The sequence below is a fragment of the Oreochromis aureus genome, linkage group 20 (genome assembly GCF_013358895.1).
Source record: "Oreochromis aureus strain Israel breed Guangdong linkage group 20, ZZ_aureus, whole genome shotgun sequence".
NCBI lineage: Eukaryota > Metazoa > Chordata > Actinopteri > Cichliformes > Cichlidae > Oreochromis > Oreochromis aureus.
This window is the reverse complement of record NC_052961.1, coordinates 19837731-19853737: the sequence shown is the minus strand read 5'-3', so window position 1 is coordinate 19853737 and position 16007 is coordinate 19837731. Positions and strand designations below refer to the sequence as shown.

At 40.8% G+C, this 16007-nt stretch overlaps 2 protein-coding genes across 4 annotated transcripts in view; both read right to left on the bottom strand.

The window, feature by feature from the left end:
- Positions 1 to 7087, bottom strand: part of kmt2d (lysine (K)-specific methyltransferase 2D) — a 30493-nt gene extending 23406 nt beyond the window's left edge. For 2 of the 3 annotated variants that reach the window (XM_039604625.1, XM_039604627.1), the window contains exons 1-11: positions 5466 to 7087; positions 3113 to 3195; positions 2810 to 2918; positions 2520 to 2722; positions 2237 to 2346; positions 1993 to 2155; positions 1391 to 1562; positions 1134 to 1248; positions 682 to 860; positions 305 to 582; positions 25 to 144 (exon numbers count right to left, since the gene is read on the bottom strand). In XM_039604625.1, the coding sequence (XP_039460559.1) occupies positions 25 to 144; positions 305 to 582; positions 682 to 860; positions 1134 to 1248; positions 1391 to 1562; positions 1993 to 2155; positions 2237 to 2346; positions 2520 to 2722; positions 2810 to 2918; positions 3113 to 3161 (1498 nt within the window). In that variant the 5' untranslated portion in view covers positions 3162 to 3195; positions 5466 to 7087. Of the gene's footprint in view, positions 1 to 24; positions 145 to 304; positions 583 to 681; positions 861 to 1133; positions 1249 to 1390; positions 1563 to 1992; positions 2156 to 2236; positions 2347 to 2519; positions 2723 to 2809; positions 2919 to 3112; positions 3196 to 3726; positions 3786 to 5465 lie in introns of those variants that run through there. The other variant, XM_039604626.1, reaches the window with a different exon arrangement.
- A 2947-nt stretch (positions 7088 to 10034) lies between these two features.
- dhh (desert hedgehog signaling molecule) lies at positions 10035 to 14901 on the bottom strand. Its single transcript, XM_031746951.2, has 3 exons — positions 13794 to 14901; positions 11514 to 11775; positions 10035 to 11356 (listed from the first exon to the last, which is right to left on the bottom strand). The coding sequence occupies exons 1-3, from the start codon at positions 14100 to 14102 to the stop codon at positions 10551 to 10553; spliced, it is 1377 nt and encodes a 458-aa protein (XP_031602811.1). The 5' UTR covers positions 14103 to 14901; the 3' UTR covers positions 10035 to 10550.
- Positions 14902 to 16007: the final 1106 nt, after the last annotated feature.

Sequence of the window (16007 nt, the reverse complement as noted above, 5' to 3'; positions counted from 1 at the left end):
ATCTATCATGTGACCTTGGTTTACCTGTAGACTCAAGCAGAGGAGCTGGTCCCTCAGAACCAAAAGCTTCTGTTGGTAAGGGTGGCTCTCCCTTCATTGTTCTCTCCACAGTGTTTGTTGCCTGAACAGCTGCAAACTCCATCCCTAAGATGAAAAATAATTAAACTAAATAAAAACATTGCTGACACACACACCAAAAAAAAAAAAAAAAAAAAAAAAAAAAAATGCTCTGACAGCCATATGCAAATCACAGGCATTTCTTTTAAGTTTGGTCTAATGTAGTGTACAGTAATGAATGACTTACCAAAGTCCATAGTTGTCTCTTTATCAGCCTCATCTTTTGCCTGTCCCATTTCTAATGTGCGTTTCTGTCCTGGTGTCACTTCTGATAAGACTGTATCCATTTGGACTGGCATTTCCACCAATTTAATGTCTCCTTCAGTTTCCTTAAGGGACGTTATGGTCTGAGTGTCTGCTGTGTATGGTTCAGCAACTGGCTGCTGCTGACCCTCCTTACAAAGCAGGCAAATGATCTCAGCTTTTGGGGGTTCCCCCGCTGAACTACACTCGCTGTGAACCCATCTGAGACAAAAGATTATTAAGATTTTTTTTTTTTTTTATATGATCGTAACACTGACATGGTCACACATCCACACAAACTGTGTAGTATTTTAAACTAACCTGTGGCACATGCTGCAACACCGCAAAGCAACAGACGGGTTGGCAGCTTTGCTGCACACACAACATATAGAACTGCGGTGATGCTGGCATCCCTCACACACGGCGTAGTTATCAAACCACTGGGCTGAGCCTGGCAGCACTAGTCCACGGACTCCACACACCATACATACACGACACCTCTAATAGAATAAAGATTATAGAGCAAAATTACCAAAAAAAAAAAAAAGCAGACAGGGAAAAAAAAAACAAAAAAAACAATATACAACAAAAAAAAAACTTCTACCAATGTCTTTTTAAACAGAAACAATTTGGATAAAATAAGGTACGAATATGTTTTATTAAATAAGTGAATGTCCCTTTTAAATGTCCAGTTTCAATATACGGAAATCTTTTTGGATAGAGGTTCAAAAAAACAAAAACAAAAACAAAAACAAAAACAAAAAAAGATTTACTCTGCATTTCCATGGGTCAGATGGAAGAGAATCCATGGCTGGCTGGAGACAGAAGGTGTGGTATCCCTTATCACAAGCATCACATACCAACATTTTGGAGTCTTCCCCTGGTTGTCTAAGAAAAAGTAATAATAGGTGGAAAAGGGAGATTTAATCAATGCAAATAGAATCATTAAATAATCAGTCACAAAAAAACCAAAGTAAAACAGGACACACATCTGAGAAAAAAAGGAACGATGCGAGACTGTTAGACTCACCTGCAAGTCTGGCACACTTTACACTCTGGACACTGCCATCCTGCCCTCTGGATAGGTGTGGCTCCGATCTCCAGACAGGCTGCATGGTAGTGGAGACCACAACCCGTGCAGAAGAGCAAATCTGTGAGCTCGCCTGCTGAGTCACATACTGCACACCAAGACTCTTCACCAGCTGCATAAAACAAACAAACAAACACCCCATATGAATAGGTTTAATAAAAATATTTTCAGTTCACCTTAAATTATCATGAGACTCAACAAGGTAGGAAACGAGCACTTAACTCTCATATTTTGTTTAAATTTTAGCAAGGTTTCAGCTTTTTAAGAAAGACAAGTTAATTTCTTTTTGTCTACTTTTAAGTTATACAGATAGCTGACATTTTAAACAATAAAGAGCTCTTTAAGTCTTGTTAAACTCCCAATCCACAGATGATGAGCCAGATATACATGGAGCATAACAGATATCCAAGCCAAACAATATGTTGCTTTTCTACTTTTTTGCTGTTTGATTGGCAGCAGGACATCATATGTGTGTAAAGTCCTAGTCTGACACTGTGTAAGAAAGTCATTACAATTCTGACAAAGGTTTCTGTTTCACTTACCCAACTCCTCTGCCTTATCTATGTGCTCTGGACAGAGGAGGACCAGCTGTTTCATAGACTGGAAAGATCCACTGGCTGCTGAGCAGGGAAAGTGGTAGAACCGCAAACAGCCCTCAGCATGGCATCGAATGGTTGCACCCAGCCTTTTGCAGTATTCGCAATTCTGAAGCAAACCACGGGTATCAAGTTTGTTTTTATATTTTCATCGAGTACATATAATCCAGGTTAATCAAACTACACTTACCCGCTGTGTCCCTGAGATAACAGCTTTATCCACGTTCTCCAACTCTTCATCCTCTGTCTGCTTTACTCCCTCTGACCACACTGCACACCAGTGATGAACCCAACATCCTCCTGTTTATAATAAAGCCCAACATTAGTAAAATATCTAACCAAACCTCTGTTCTACATCAGTGTGCTCTAGTAGATAGAACCTAATATGTTTCAAATAGCTCTAACACAAATTAAATATAGTATTTACATATATGTACACACACACACACATATATATTTGTTTTGACTTTAACCTGAGTCATCAAGGAGTGCTGTCAGACAAGGCGAATCAGGAAATCCAATGGAAGACAGGTCATCATTTCCAGGCTGTGGCAGTGGGGAAGCTGATGGCTGGAGGGTTGGCCGCTCAGAAAATGGTCCAAAGTGCCTCAGTTCCCGCTGTCCATGCAGACTCCGCTCCACACAGTTACAAAGCGCACAGGCTCGAACGCTCTCTCTGTACACAGGTGAGAAATTGTTGAAAGCACCTTCTTTGGATAAAGCAAGAAGCACAGTAGGTTTTATTATATAACAAAGGGCTTACACAGATGTGCTAGAAGAGGCTGCATTAGCACTCGACTCCTCCGCAGCAGGAATGGCCTTAGACTCCCCGTCAGAAGAGACAAGCTGCTTTGCAGTGGCATTGTCATCAGCTAGACAAAAGGAAAAAACATGTTTAACGCATTTTTTTTTTTTTTAAATCTTAGGAATAATTGCATGAAACACACAAATAGCTACTTTCACCTGCTCCCTTATTCACAATGGTAGCCACAGCTTACAAGGCAAAAGCACACCATTATCTTTATAAAGGTGCAGAAGAGAGTACGGGAAGCAAAGAAAACATTACCTGTTGGTTCAGAGTCATTCTCTTCGCAGTTTGATTTCTGCTCGTCCATCCCCCGTACTGATTTTGACCTCCCTGACAGAGATCTGCAATTTAAAAATGTAAACTAGCACCAGTTTGCAAATCATTGTCATACTAATTATTATGGTAATTCCACAATACTGTAAATTTAAAAAAAGAAAAATATTAAAATGGGCATAGTATTTTAAAATGCTAATGTCATCATCATCACATAATGTAGAGAAAATAAAAATGAAACAAAACCTGAAAGATTTTCCTTATTTTCTCCTATACAAAACTGAACAGTAAAGTGATCTCCAGTTTCTCAATTGCTGAGACAGAAAACCCCAAATGTTCATAATCCAACATATTAAACATAAAAAGCCATCTTAACCACAAAATGCACACTCTACGCATCCAAACCCACTTTTACATAAAAGCCAACAACACAACTAATAAATAATGCCTGCTGTTTCTTTCCCCCCCTCTTTTTTTTAAGATAATTTCCTTGTATTTATCCCAGTACAATCGAGCTTTTTTCGCAAACTCGTGAAAACAGCGTTAAGGTTATAAGAGCACGATCAATCCCACAACGTTTTAACAACTCAAGTTATTACCCAGCAATTCATAATCCAAATCGGTCAAGCAGTTTTGGTGGAAAAGCGCGAAATGTTAAAACTAAAATGGTGTTTTGCTAAATAAAACAACCATAAATCGGGATACACAAAGAACATACAACTTCCGTGTGTGGAGCTTCCTGTTGCAGCGGGGCTCCTTTCGTGCAGAACCTCGTCGCTAGCATCATAGTTCCGCTGCGAGGTTCACGCCATTAACAAAAATACTGTAAAACAAACAACGAGGGCCTCACCATATTTTACCCACATAGCTAATCAAAGGACGCATTCACATGAGTGTAACGTTTAAAGCTCTTAACAGGCATTTTAAACGAGGTCGGACAACTTCAATTCGCATTACAGCCCTTATGTTTTTGCTATATTACAGCTTCGCTAGGATTTATAAGTATGATCGCGAAACCGAAAAAGACACCCGCACAATCGACATCAGTGCGATGCTGGTAAATAACGGGACGATGGCTTTAAAGTACAAATCAAACACAGAAGAGCGTTTTTTCAGGAGTTACAAAATCAAAATTGTGCCATCATACTTGAGGAAAAAGCCTTCCTGTGGCTTAACGCTGTCATACACATTTCGTAATGTTTCCTTTTCGTTTTCACTGGGGCAGCTGGAAGCGGATCCCAGCCCGAGGACGATTGGGCTTTTCTGGTGGTTCATGCACAAAAGCATCAGTTATTACAAGCCGAATTTAACGCATTTAATACAGCACAAAGTATCAAAAGTATTTCAATCCTTGTCAAAATTACCCAGGGTTGTTTTGCATGTCTTTCCTATTAGTGGGAACAAAAAACGAAAGACTCCCAAACAATTTCAACGCGATTAAAAGTACTATCATATTGCCTGGTGGTGCATCATTAGCAGATTACACAGACGCTGCTAGCTGGAAAATGCAACTGAGCTACTGCACGAAATGAAACGTTAACGTTGCATGTCCGTATTAAACACACTCGATGGCACCAGAAACGCGCTCTCTTCTTGACAACAAACTAGATCTTCCAAATCTAACTGGCCTCATATCTCAGTTCATGTGGATACCATATATGTTTTATCTCAATAATACAGTTAATAACACGCAAAGCAAAAGTAATAACACGACGAGTGCTTTAACGTCTTAACATCCTGGCTAGCGAAGTTGACGTTAAAAGTGTTAACGTTACAAATTAACTTTAAGGGTAGAGCTGTTTGCTTTCAGTTTATACTCTTTACAAATAGCGACAACGATTTGTTGCAGTCACTGTAAATAATAACAGAAAAGCTACTGATATTTTACAATTGAACAACTGCAGCGCTAAGCACTATTTCTCAATGTAAACATCGACTTCAAAGGGTTGGTTCTGTCCAGAAAATTGCCATGTCCATGTCACTGGCGGCAGGCTGAAACGGAAAAGCTAAAAACTACCAACAGTGACGTAGCTGCAAAGTCTTGGAAAGAGACAAAACTACATAAAATACACAAAATCCTTCAAACATGGACATACCTTTAAAAATGTTCAACTGCTACACTGCGTATAATGGCGCGGAAACAGTCGATGTGCAACATATTTCAACCTAAAGTTAGCTCCCAGGTAACATTGCTAGTTTTCCAGCAACTACACAGCCCCCATCCACTCGAAGCTAACAGCTAAACACTACCGACTGTAGAGCTAACACCCGGTCTAAGGTCAGGGTTGGCGTGTCTTTAGGTAACAGGTTTAAAGGAGCCATAATCAAAGCAGCTCACCTCACAAAAACAATATCGTCTCCTCATGTATCAGCAAAATCCACAGAGCCACGCAGCGTCCCAAAATGCTGATGGTCGCTTCATTTTATGTACCGGACTAACGCTACGGCTAGCCGGCTGGAGTCAGAGTGGGGGGAAGTGCACGTCGGCGGAAGGCAGGCTGAGCGATGCTGCTAGCTAGATGGATAATGCCATTAGCTAACAGGCAACTTGAGCTTTTGTGTCGAATGTGGTCGTACGCTACCGGGGAACTGTTAGCCACAGAGACAAGTCTAGTAAAGATTCCCCGGCTTCATACAGCGAATCGAAACTAACTACTTTTCCTTGCTTCTGGGTTTTAGCTGGGACGGCTAACATCAGCTAGCTTTTGCTCTGCTCTGGAATCTCGCTCGCGAGGTCGTGAAAAGCTATTGCAAGTTTCCACCACAACAGTGTATGCGAAAATTACAGCGCCGAACTTTGTTGACAAGCAACCAAAAGTACATTTTTTGGTGTCTGGTGTCAGTCGACCGCAGACTTTTCATCTACCTAAATTTGCGAGTCAACTTTGCATGGGTACCCTTGTGTGGGTCACTAGCATCTCTTCTTCACTTCGCGTCCTCAAACGGCTGTTCTGCCAAGTGGCTAACTGCTGCTAGCCGTGCCAGCTAATAACAACTACGTCAAAAAATTAATTCATGCAAACCAAGAGGCAGAAATTATATTTGCTACTAGTTTCTACTAAACTTTTTAAACCTTGAGTAAATCGGCGAACATCCTTGTGCGAGGCTAATAGTTTTTACCACATAAGATTTTAATCTGGTGAGCGCTGACCAGTGAAATATGGTGGATATTAGATATTAGGTCATTTTGATTTTCGGATCCAGGGAGGCCATTTTTCATTAGACTGTTATGATTGTAAGAATACAGCTGCTGTGCATATGCCTGCTGATGAATGGTTTGCTTGTTTAAATGATGGGCCGCGATCTGTGTGGGTTCAATTAGGTTAAATTTGTCGTGGTGCAAATTTATTTTTGTAATTGGTTTAACAAATGTGTTCATTATGTTTAACGATTAATTTTTTCCGCCTCTGTTTTTCTGATGGCCATTGCCCGGTGCTTCTGAAACCGATGGGTCGTAATCGATTATCTAAAAAATAAATAAATAAATTTTTAGCGGGTCATGTAATGTTGCGCGTTTTGAAATCGTGTAATCGTGCAATTTGTTGCACCATTGTTTTGTTTTGCAATGTGCCTGCAAGATAAATGTCTTTCAAGGAAGGATGAATCAAACAAGGAAGAAGAAAAAACAAACAAAAAAACCCAGGATGAATAACAATCATTTATTGTGTTAAAATGCCCAGCCTTTAAGCAGACATTTTAAATCTCTTATCTGATCATTCACATTGAGTGTATGACCTTTCCATTAAAATATTTACCATTGTAATGCAACTTTAAATTTGATTTGCAGATAGGATTAAAAAGTGCAATGGTAATGTCAGGGAAGGTGACCAAACCCCAGTTCCTGTCAGTGGGTAAAGTGGTTTTCTTTCTTTATCTTTGCCTTATCACTGTGAGAAAACTAGTGGTATAGATAACCCGGGAAAATATAGGTTCAAGAAAGCTGTCCTGAGAACTGCTGTGACACTGACTGACTGATGGCAAGTTACAAGAAAATCTGATAAACCTTGCATGACAGTAAAGCGTTGTTTGCAGGAAGCTTTTATTTATAAAGTTGTCAAAAAGTTGTCATTTTGGGGGATTTTTTAACTGTGAAGATTATATATGTGTAGCTCTAATTAAATCAAGACATTGACCTACTTGTGTCACACTTTCTTGAGCCCATGCTGAAACACCAGGGGCCTGAGGCTGTATAAACACAAAGTAAAGGTCGAGAGTCATTGAGATGATCCAGCGAACCTACAGAAAATTAGGTTGGGTAGCAGTGGGTCCGATTACTAGAAGGTCATAGGTTTAATCATCTACTGTTTAACTCTTATTCTGCCTTAGAGCAGAACGCCCAACTGTTACAGGTACAGTAGGAACCTTGCTTGTACCTCTACATTTTTAAGTAGCCGAGGACAGAAATCCCTGCATCGGGAAGGGCATTTGGAGTAAAAACTCTGCCACATCATATCATCATATCATATCAAATTTATTTGTATTGCACATTTAAAGACCAAAGTACACCAAAGTGCTTTTAAGTAAAACCATGATACAGATAAAATCCCAATATAAAATATAAATTACAGATATAAAATAATTACATAATATAAATGCAGAGCCAGATGAAAATCACACTAATTAGCCTTAAATGCCAGGTTAAACAAGTACGCTTTTAGACGTAATTTAAAAGACTGAATAGAATCTGATGCACGAATGTCAAGAGGAAGATTATTCCATAATTTGGGTGCGGAAATGGCAAAGGCACGGTCTTCTCTGGTCTTCAGCCGAGACCTAGGTTGCACTAAGAGCAGTCGACCCGATGATCTTAGTGATGTCTTAGGGCTATACAGACAGAGGAGATCCGCTAAGTAATCAGCTGCCATATTATTTAGGATTCTATAAGTAAACAATAAGATTTTAAAATCGATTCGATATTTGATAGGAAGCCAATGTAAGTTGGCTAGAACAGGGGTGATGGAATCATACCTAGAGGTATGTGCTGTGGTGACCCCTTGTAAATAAGGAAGCATCTGAAAGTAACTTTTTTAAAAAGAATAAAAATAATTCCACAATTGTGAAGTGAATGTGAGTGATCTGAGTTCTTAATGGTCCTTATCTACAAATAAAGACAATCATACATATTGCATTATGCACCTGGTGCAGGGGGTGGATGCACAGTTGACCCTGCACTGGTAAATTTATGCATTAATTTCATATGTGGAGAGGCATATATACACCTCGGGGTTTAGATTAGGCTGCTGAAATTATTTTACGCTGAGTGAACACATATAAATAAGGAATGGTCTTCTGAGTGTGACCTTTTACTCCAATAAGAGTTGGTGGGTTTTTTTGTTTCTTTGTAAAAACATTACAGTTTATCATTGTTCTTTAGGAGTCATCATAACACACCTAATTATTGTGGTATGCTATAATAAAGCCATTTTTACCATGGTCGACAAGAGCTATTTGCATTGACGAAAATAAAAATACTTTTGCTAATTAAAAAAATGGAAGGAATGTTGGCAAAAAATGTCCTTCGCTAGATTTTGTAGCCATGAAAAGTCCTCACTGACACTTGTTTCTTTTACAAATGGTAATATTCATTCAACTTCTGTTTGACTCTTTCAGTGCACGACTGTGGGGAGTGCATGTTTCCATTTTGAAAATAGGTTATTACTGGTCCCCCTGACAGGATTAGTTAACTCCCCATTCAGCTTTAGTAAAATTGGATTAGATTTTGGGGCGGCTGAGACTGGCTGGAAGATAGTTGCTGATTGGCTGATAGATGCACAGGGAGGGTGGTATTAGGGCACCGGGACTCTCCTATTGGGCGGTAGGTGAAGCGGATGCTCTCCACCATCTGCCTCCTGTATCTCAAGGATAATCCCCTGGAATACCTTCACAGATGTTTACAACAGAACTGGAAAATGAGAATATATTCTGATATAACAGTAATGATGATGGTTCAAATAAACAGCTCAAGTTACTTTTATCGCATAGAGTTTCACCTGTTTTGTGGTTTGACTTATTAATATTGAGCTGGTTTTGATTTCAGATTCCTGTTACTCTGGTATGGAGCTCTCTCCTTGTCATATTGTCTGCTGGAAAAACAGCATAAAGTCCTCCTATTTGATAGGTTATTATGAACATTTTAACTCATAATACTCTACAATAAATGTTCTGAATCAAATTGAGGCCTGCTAAATTAAAGAGAGGATCAGGAGTGTTTGCTATTTATTAATTTAGATGGTACCAAATACAACTCAGTGGGATGATATCAGTTCCTCCACAAGGGGGGTGTATAACCTCAGACTAGTCCTCAACAGAGCCTTACACTTTTTTATGAACCTTTAAAACATTTGTTTACTTGAAACCAGTAAAAATTAGATGTTTACTAGTAATGTTTATTGTCTTTGTAGGAAGTCACATTGTACTTTATAGGCTAGACTAGATTTTTGGGTGGGATGCGCAAGCGGGATGTAACAGAATAGAAAGTGGCATAAGTAATGTGCAACAATTAGCAGATAAGGGTGAAACAAAATGATGCAATGCCGATACGATTTTTTAAAAAACCTGATGATAAAAAACAAAACAAAACCCTAAAGTGGGCTTCGAAAAGCAGAGATCTGTGACTGAGATAAAGTCAGAGTGTTTGCACACTGTGGCGGAATATTAAGTACTCTGGGCTTTTCATTAACCTGGGTTTCCACACAGGGTTACACAACATACATTAACTCGACTGTAAGTGCTGGAATCTATCATTTCCTTGTCATATCCCTTTTCCCCCTCCACACTGAGCAACTAATTTTTGTTTAATAAGTAAAAATTTCAATTAACCTAACATGCAAAAACAATCTACACCACAGCTAAAAAGAAAAGGTAGCCTGCCGTTTCATAAAAGTACAATTTTAATTTGATTTATGACATGAAAACAAGCAAGGGCATACAGCACATGTAGTAGATATTATAATAAAATGAAACATTTATATTTATATATATATTATGATTCAGAAAGTACAAAAATAAAGATTCTATTCTTCAGGGATTTCATTCCTGTCTCATTAGAATATATATATATATATACATATATATATATATATATATATATATATTTCATTTTTTTTTATTTATTGTATTTTTTAACATATATAGCTGAAATAAAATACATACAAAAAACCAAACCAAACCAAAAATATGATACAGTTTTGGTATTACCATTTTTATATTAACTTGCTCAAAGTGTCTCATTATGTTCAGTTTCTTATACATTTGTTAGCATGTATAACATTATGGCAGATTATTATACAAAAATAGGGGGTAAAAGCTAGCAAGCATTTCCAGTGTTTTTCAATCCTTTAAGGAATAAATGGGAAGTGTTAGCATATTGTATAAACGTAGCAGTAGGCTATGGCACTTATTAGGTGTGCAAAGATTTTGGTTCTTAAGGATGAAATGACTCGGAGTCTAAAAGAACGCACCCAAAACTGTAGAGTAGTCTAGCATACCAGTGCACCTCTGATGTCTCCTGCTGCAAGGAGTGCTTCTCTCTACTTTCTATCCTCAGGGCATCACTCACGTTGACTTGTTTGTTCACATACACACCTGCCTTGTCCTTTGTAGGCAAAGTGCTAACATGCATTGGAGTCTTAGTGCAACTTTTTTGAATGTCAGTATCCTGCTGCTCTTCTGCTGTTTCTCCCCAAAGTAGCTGCTTGAATGAGAAGAGAAGTCGCAGGGGTCCAAAAGCCCAGTGCGCGAGCCTGTGGTCCTCCACCAGCGCATAGCTGGATGCCAGCACGCCATCAACAAACAAAGTTCCAGCGTCTGTCAAGGGTGCATACACTCCCACGCTTTCCGTTAGTGAAACTGAGATGATTTGGGATGCATGCACTTGCTGCTCTGCTGTATGTATGAGAACACAGTCTCCTTGTCTGACCCTGCTTGCAAACTGAGGCTGGTACTTACTGTTTTCTTGTCTGCAGTGCGGGTCTAAAAAGACCAAGTGATTCGGAGTAAGGGCCAATCTATGTCCATGTTCTGTCTCCAGAGACAGAAAAGCAGACCAGCTTTGTTGATCCCGATGGAGAAACAAGAGGACTTGGCTATACACGACTTGGCCTGTCCCAGATAGGGCCATGACTCTGTCCCCAGGAGTGAGTGACGACAGGCTCTTCTGCATCCCTCCAGCCACAGTTACCTGGGCCCAGCCTGGGAAACAGCCACCTTTTTCCACAGCAAGAGAATGATCTGCAGAAGGATCAGCAGACAAAGCCAAAATGAGTAAACACAAATTGTGTTCCCTTTTTTTTAATAAACTTAAATATCCTGATACATTTCACACTGAAGTAAAGTAATTTAACAATACAAGCACGGCTTTTAATGGCAGCTACCTTCTTAAACTTACCAGCTTTTACTGAGCAGTGGACACGATGTTTGGACTCATAGTGGACCCAGTCGAAGCCTGCTTCCACAGCGAGCTGGGCCAGGAGACCGTACTTTTCAGGTCTTCTGTCAGACGTGGTTATATCCACAGCCCGGCCTTCATAGTGCAGAGAGCCAGGAGGATGGTTACCATCTTCATCCCAGGCCTCTGTCACACGCAAGCGTATCCCTGGCCACTGGTTCATCACTGCAATAGCCAGCCTGTTCAAGCACTCCTTACATCGCTACGGGGCAGAATAAGAAAGAGGGCAGATATTGATTTTGGAGCACTTCAGTAAACTTGCAAATATATTCACAAATTTATCAGCATGAGCACCCATCTCAGCCTACAACAAATTGCAACACAGAAGAAAAACCTTGACTTGACTCAGTGTTGTTTTTCCTAATTTTCCAAAAACAAGTCACTCAGTCTCATCAGCACACAAGAGATGTTCAAGAGACAGAAACTTATGAATATTACCACTCTCTAACAGTAGGCAGAAAAAGAAAAATGTGGTTTTTACACCTAAGTGCGTAGACTGATTTCAGTGCGCCTCAGCAGAAAACGATTCCAGTATTTCAGCTCTGTCTCCAGCTCCCAGGTTATGATTGTTTGTCAGTTGGCATCATCACACAGTTCCTCCTCTCCTCTGCTAAAGGCCATTTCAACCTTGCTCAAACAATCAGAGTACAAGAACAAACCCTACTGTAGCCAGTTTGGCACATTCCTTGGCCTTTTCAACAGGGTGACAGAATAATCAAGGCCATTCTCTGCCTTTCCAGATTGTTCCAGACTTGAGTTTCTCAGTTTCACCCCTGAGACATGTGATCAAATATGTGCACAGTGACTCCTAACACCCCCGTGGGCCATAATGTTACAGACTGTGTCAGCATTGTCGCAAAATAGCAGGCTGAAAAATAATGACGTCAGCATCCGAGGTGATACACTCATGCAGCTACTGAACGGCGCTGGCTTGTGACTTTTGCTGTGGCAGGTTTTGAAACCTATAATTATGGCAGTAAAGCTCATTTCGAATACATAATGGATCAACAGCGAAGGAGGAAGTGACAGCAAACGATGGGAGCTGAAGTTGGGAAAGAAGAAAGCGCCGTAGCAGAGGCCTGAGGTTGGGACTAAAAAGAGAGGGCAGAGGGGAAGAATGTATGGGCACGGACTTGGGAATGTGACAGCAAGAGTGAGAAAAAGAGAGAAGGACAGAAAACAAACTGGGTACATTTATCTCGCAATGCCATTGAAGAGAGGCATTTCATTGTCACAACTACAATAGTCGCTTTTCCGACGGTGCCATTACTTCAGTAGGAGGGAATTTTGTATAGGCGACCCCTCTGAGTCTCCAAATGACGCACAAAGAACGTCTTTCACATCTGGGCAAAAAAAGGGGGCACATGCACACATACACACACATTCAAACTGGTATCAGGAGGGCACACGTATACAACCACAGATTTCCCTCACATACAAACCCTACGGGAGGAGAAGGAACACAGATTAATATCCTAAACAATCACACAAGACGATAGTATCCAAAACCGTGGAGTATCTGAGTGTGAATGGAGCTTGTGTTCACGTTCAGAAGTGTGGCATTCCAAATGGGTAGTTTGAAAGTTCTTTAAAGCGGCCCAGATCTTAAATCTTTGAGGACGTGGACTGTCTTCTCAAGACACTGTAAATTTGGCTACCTATCCTTAGAAATCAATCAGGAATTTAAGTGCCCTGCCTGGATTTTTCTTCTGCTGGGCACACTGAGAACCTGTCATGGGAAGTGTGTTATTTCAAATAACAAAGACTTTGGTTAAAGATTAAAAGGAAATGTTCCTGTAGAAAAACTCAGCCACTTAAGGGTAGTGTTAAATTACATCCTTATCTTCTTATCTTTAAAAAAAAAAGTGAGGTAAGGTTTGGTTAAAGCTTACACAGGCCGTGCTGAGCATTTTTATCTATTAACAGACTGGCAAGTGCAGGTAGATAATGACTGGGATTATATGATTTGTTTTGAAGGTGCAAACAGCAGTTTGTCCGTTTAGGGAAATGTAGCTGATCAACCATCCAAACACGAGACTATCCAGAAAAGGGAAGTCAGTCCGTGCATCACCTCACTGAGTCAATCTGGTGCTGCATCTTTGGGCATTTATTGGACTTACTGCACAACAGTCACCAGCGATCACGGAAAGCAATGAAAACGACTGTTATCACTGTATCACACTGTAAAAAAAATGCAACCCAGCTCGACACTAGTCTCACCTTAGTCATGAAGCGGTCAGCGCCCGTGTTCTCCTCGTCCTTGAAGACAATGTCTGGGTTGTAATTGGACACAAGTTCGTTGAAACGCTCAGAATTGCGTGCGATCTTGCCCTCTGCTCTTCCACTGGCCCCCAGGTTGTTCTCTGATAAGTTGGGGAAAAACTGCTTGAGGCGCATGGCTGTGAGCTTTCTGGGCCTGGGACGGGTGCCGTACCGCGGGCCCGGTCCGCATCCCTGGACCAGCCATATAAAAGTCCACACAGCAACCAGGGTGAGCTGTGCCAGGTGGGCCCACCAGAACTGCTTCATTGAGGAGGGTTGGGTCTCCCAGAAGTCAGTGGCTCGCAATGTGTGCGGCAATAGCCCAGGTGTGATAGCTCCAGGTGTGTGACAGCAAGTGAATGAGAGTCAGATCTTGGTCCATTCCAAATCATTGATCATTAGAGGTGATATTTATTTATTTTTATTTATTTATTTTAGCCCAGAGACTAATAAAGTTCCGGGGCACGTAGGTTACTTCATATCCCGGTGTTTCTCCTTAATTTAAAAAAAGTTTTAAAATACAAAGCAAGTGCTTCACTGTTTTGGTGACGGCGCGATCTGATTGGCTGAAGTCTGGCATGTGTTAGGTCACTGAAAATGTGGAAATACAAAGGCTCTTTGAAGATTTCAGTGCGTATCAGCGGGAACTACGTCTCCTGTGATCTGAGAGTCATCTTTAGATATCCTCCAGAGGTGCCTGTCTTGACGCAGGTGTTTTGGTGGATTTCTGCTCACTTACCGCTTCTCTCTCTCCCCCTCTGTGTCTCTCTCTCTCTCCCCCACACCGTCTCCTGGACTGGACACACAAACTGACGCACACCTAAAGCCCGATAGCCGCCTGACTCTGGGGTTTTTCTGGACGCTCCAATGAATCTCTCATCCCTGCTGTCCATCCAATAATGCCTCTACCGACACTTTTTTTTTTCTTCCTTCTCTCCTTCGTCCACCGTCTTTTGTCGCGTTTCAGCGCTCCTGGCCACCTTGCGCCAGCCATTGGTTCTTATTAGCGTCCGGACAAGATTGCCCTCCCTTCCTCTGCTCGCTCCCACCGCGACAGCACACGCCTCCATCCATCCATCCATATAAAGGACACATCATTTGGCCACTTATGTTAACACCGTGAACCCCACCCCCTTATCAAAATACTGAAAGTTTAGACATAAAAAACTAAAAAGTTGCAACAAAGATAATACACAGATCTATTTCAGTTTTTTGTTTGTTTGTTTTGTTTTGTTTAAGACAAATTGTTCATTATAAATACCCTTTAAAAACACAAAATTTAGGATTCATATGGAGCTTTTACAGTAGCTTAAATTTCCAAAGTTTCTTGTCAGTTGAGTTGCTTTGAGCCAACATGTCCTTGCCTCTGTTTGCTCATCCCTCCCACAGCACACTCATGCTTCTGTTATAAATAGACAAGAGTTGAAGGTGAGGACCTAAAGATGGAGCACAAGTGTCCAGCCTTGACACCCACAGACTATGACTTACAGTGCTGCCTTCCTGTGTTTGGGGAACTAGCCTGACCCTCCTGAACCAAGCGCACCCAAGACCTCTTTGGTGGAAACACCCGCTGGCCCTATCATCAATTTATTATTTTTATCCACCCTAGAACAATAGCGGGGAGAATTATAAAAATGTGTCTGATAATGCCCAAAGTGGGAGCAGAAAAGAAAGTAATCACCGTGTCTCAAGGGTGGGACATCTGTAATCGCAGAGGGAAGCTTAAATTAATGGCAGATTAAAGGTCAAAGTGCATGTCACTGTCCTATCTCTGGCTTCCTGAACCTAATACATCAGGCCTGTTTCTGCACTGTGGCTGTTTCAGGGAAACAGAGGAGTGGTGGCCTGTCCTTACTGAATGTTTCAAATAGTATATGTCTTGATGGTTTGTTGTAACTGAAGGTAATAATTTTTAAAAAAGAAGAAGAAGGAAAAAAAGACTTATTTATAAAGTGGCTTATTGTACTCTAAACATTTCATTTTGCACAGTGATGGAGCTCAGGTCACTGAGCTCCACACTGACCATGGAAATGCACTCTCGCTGGGGGAAGTTTCTAGATGATCCCAGGATGTTGTAGGGAGGGGTGGTAAGGCGAAGCTGCATGTTCCTATCCTTATGATAAACATGGAGAAAGGTTCAAGTCTGGCTTAGGCAACACAGATGAGAGATAT

Bases quoted from the DNA above. Each gene is read 5' to 3' on its own strand.
- dhh (XM_031746951.2), bottom strand. From the start codon at position 14,102: ATGAAGCAGTTCTGGTGGGCCCACCTGGCACAGCTCACCCTGGTTGCT. The intron at 11,776-13,793 runs GTGAGACTAGTG...TCTGCCCCGTAG, and splicing joins CTGACCGCTTCATGACTAAG to CGATGTAAGGAGTGCTTGAA. The intron at 11,357-11,513 runs GTAAGTTTAAGA...ATCCTTCTGCAG, and splicing joins CCACTGCTCAGTAAAAGCTG to ATCATTCTCTTGCTGTGGAA.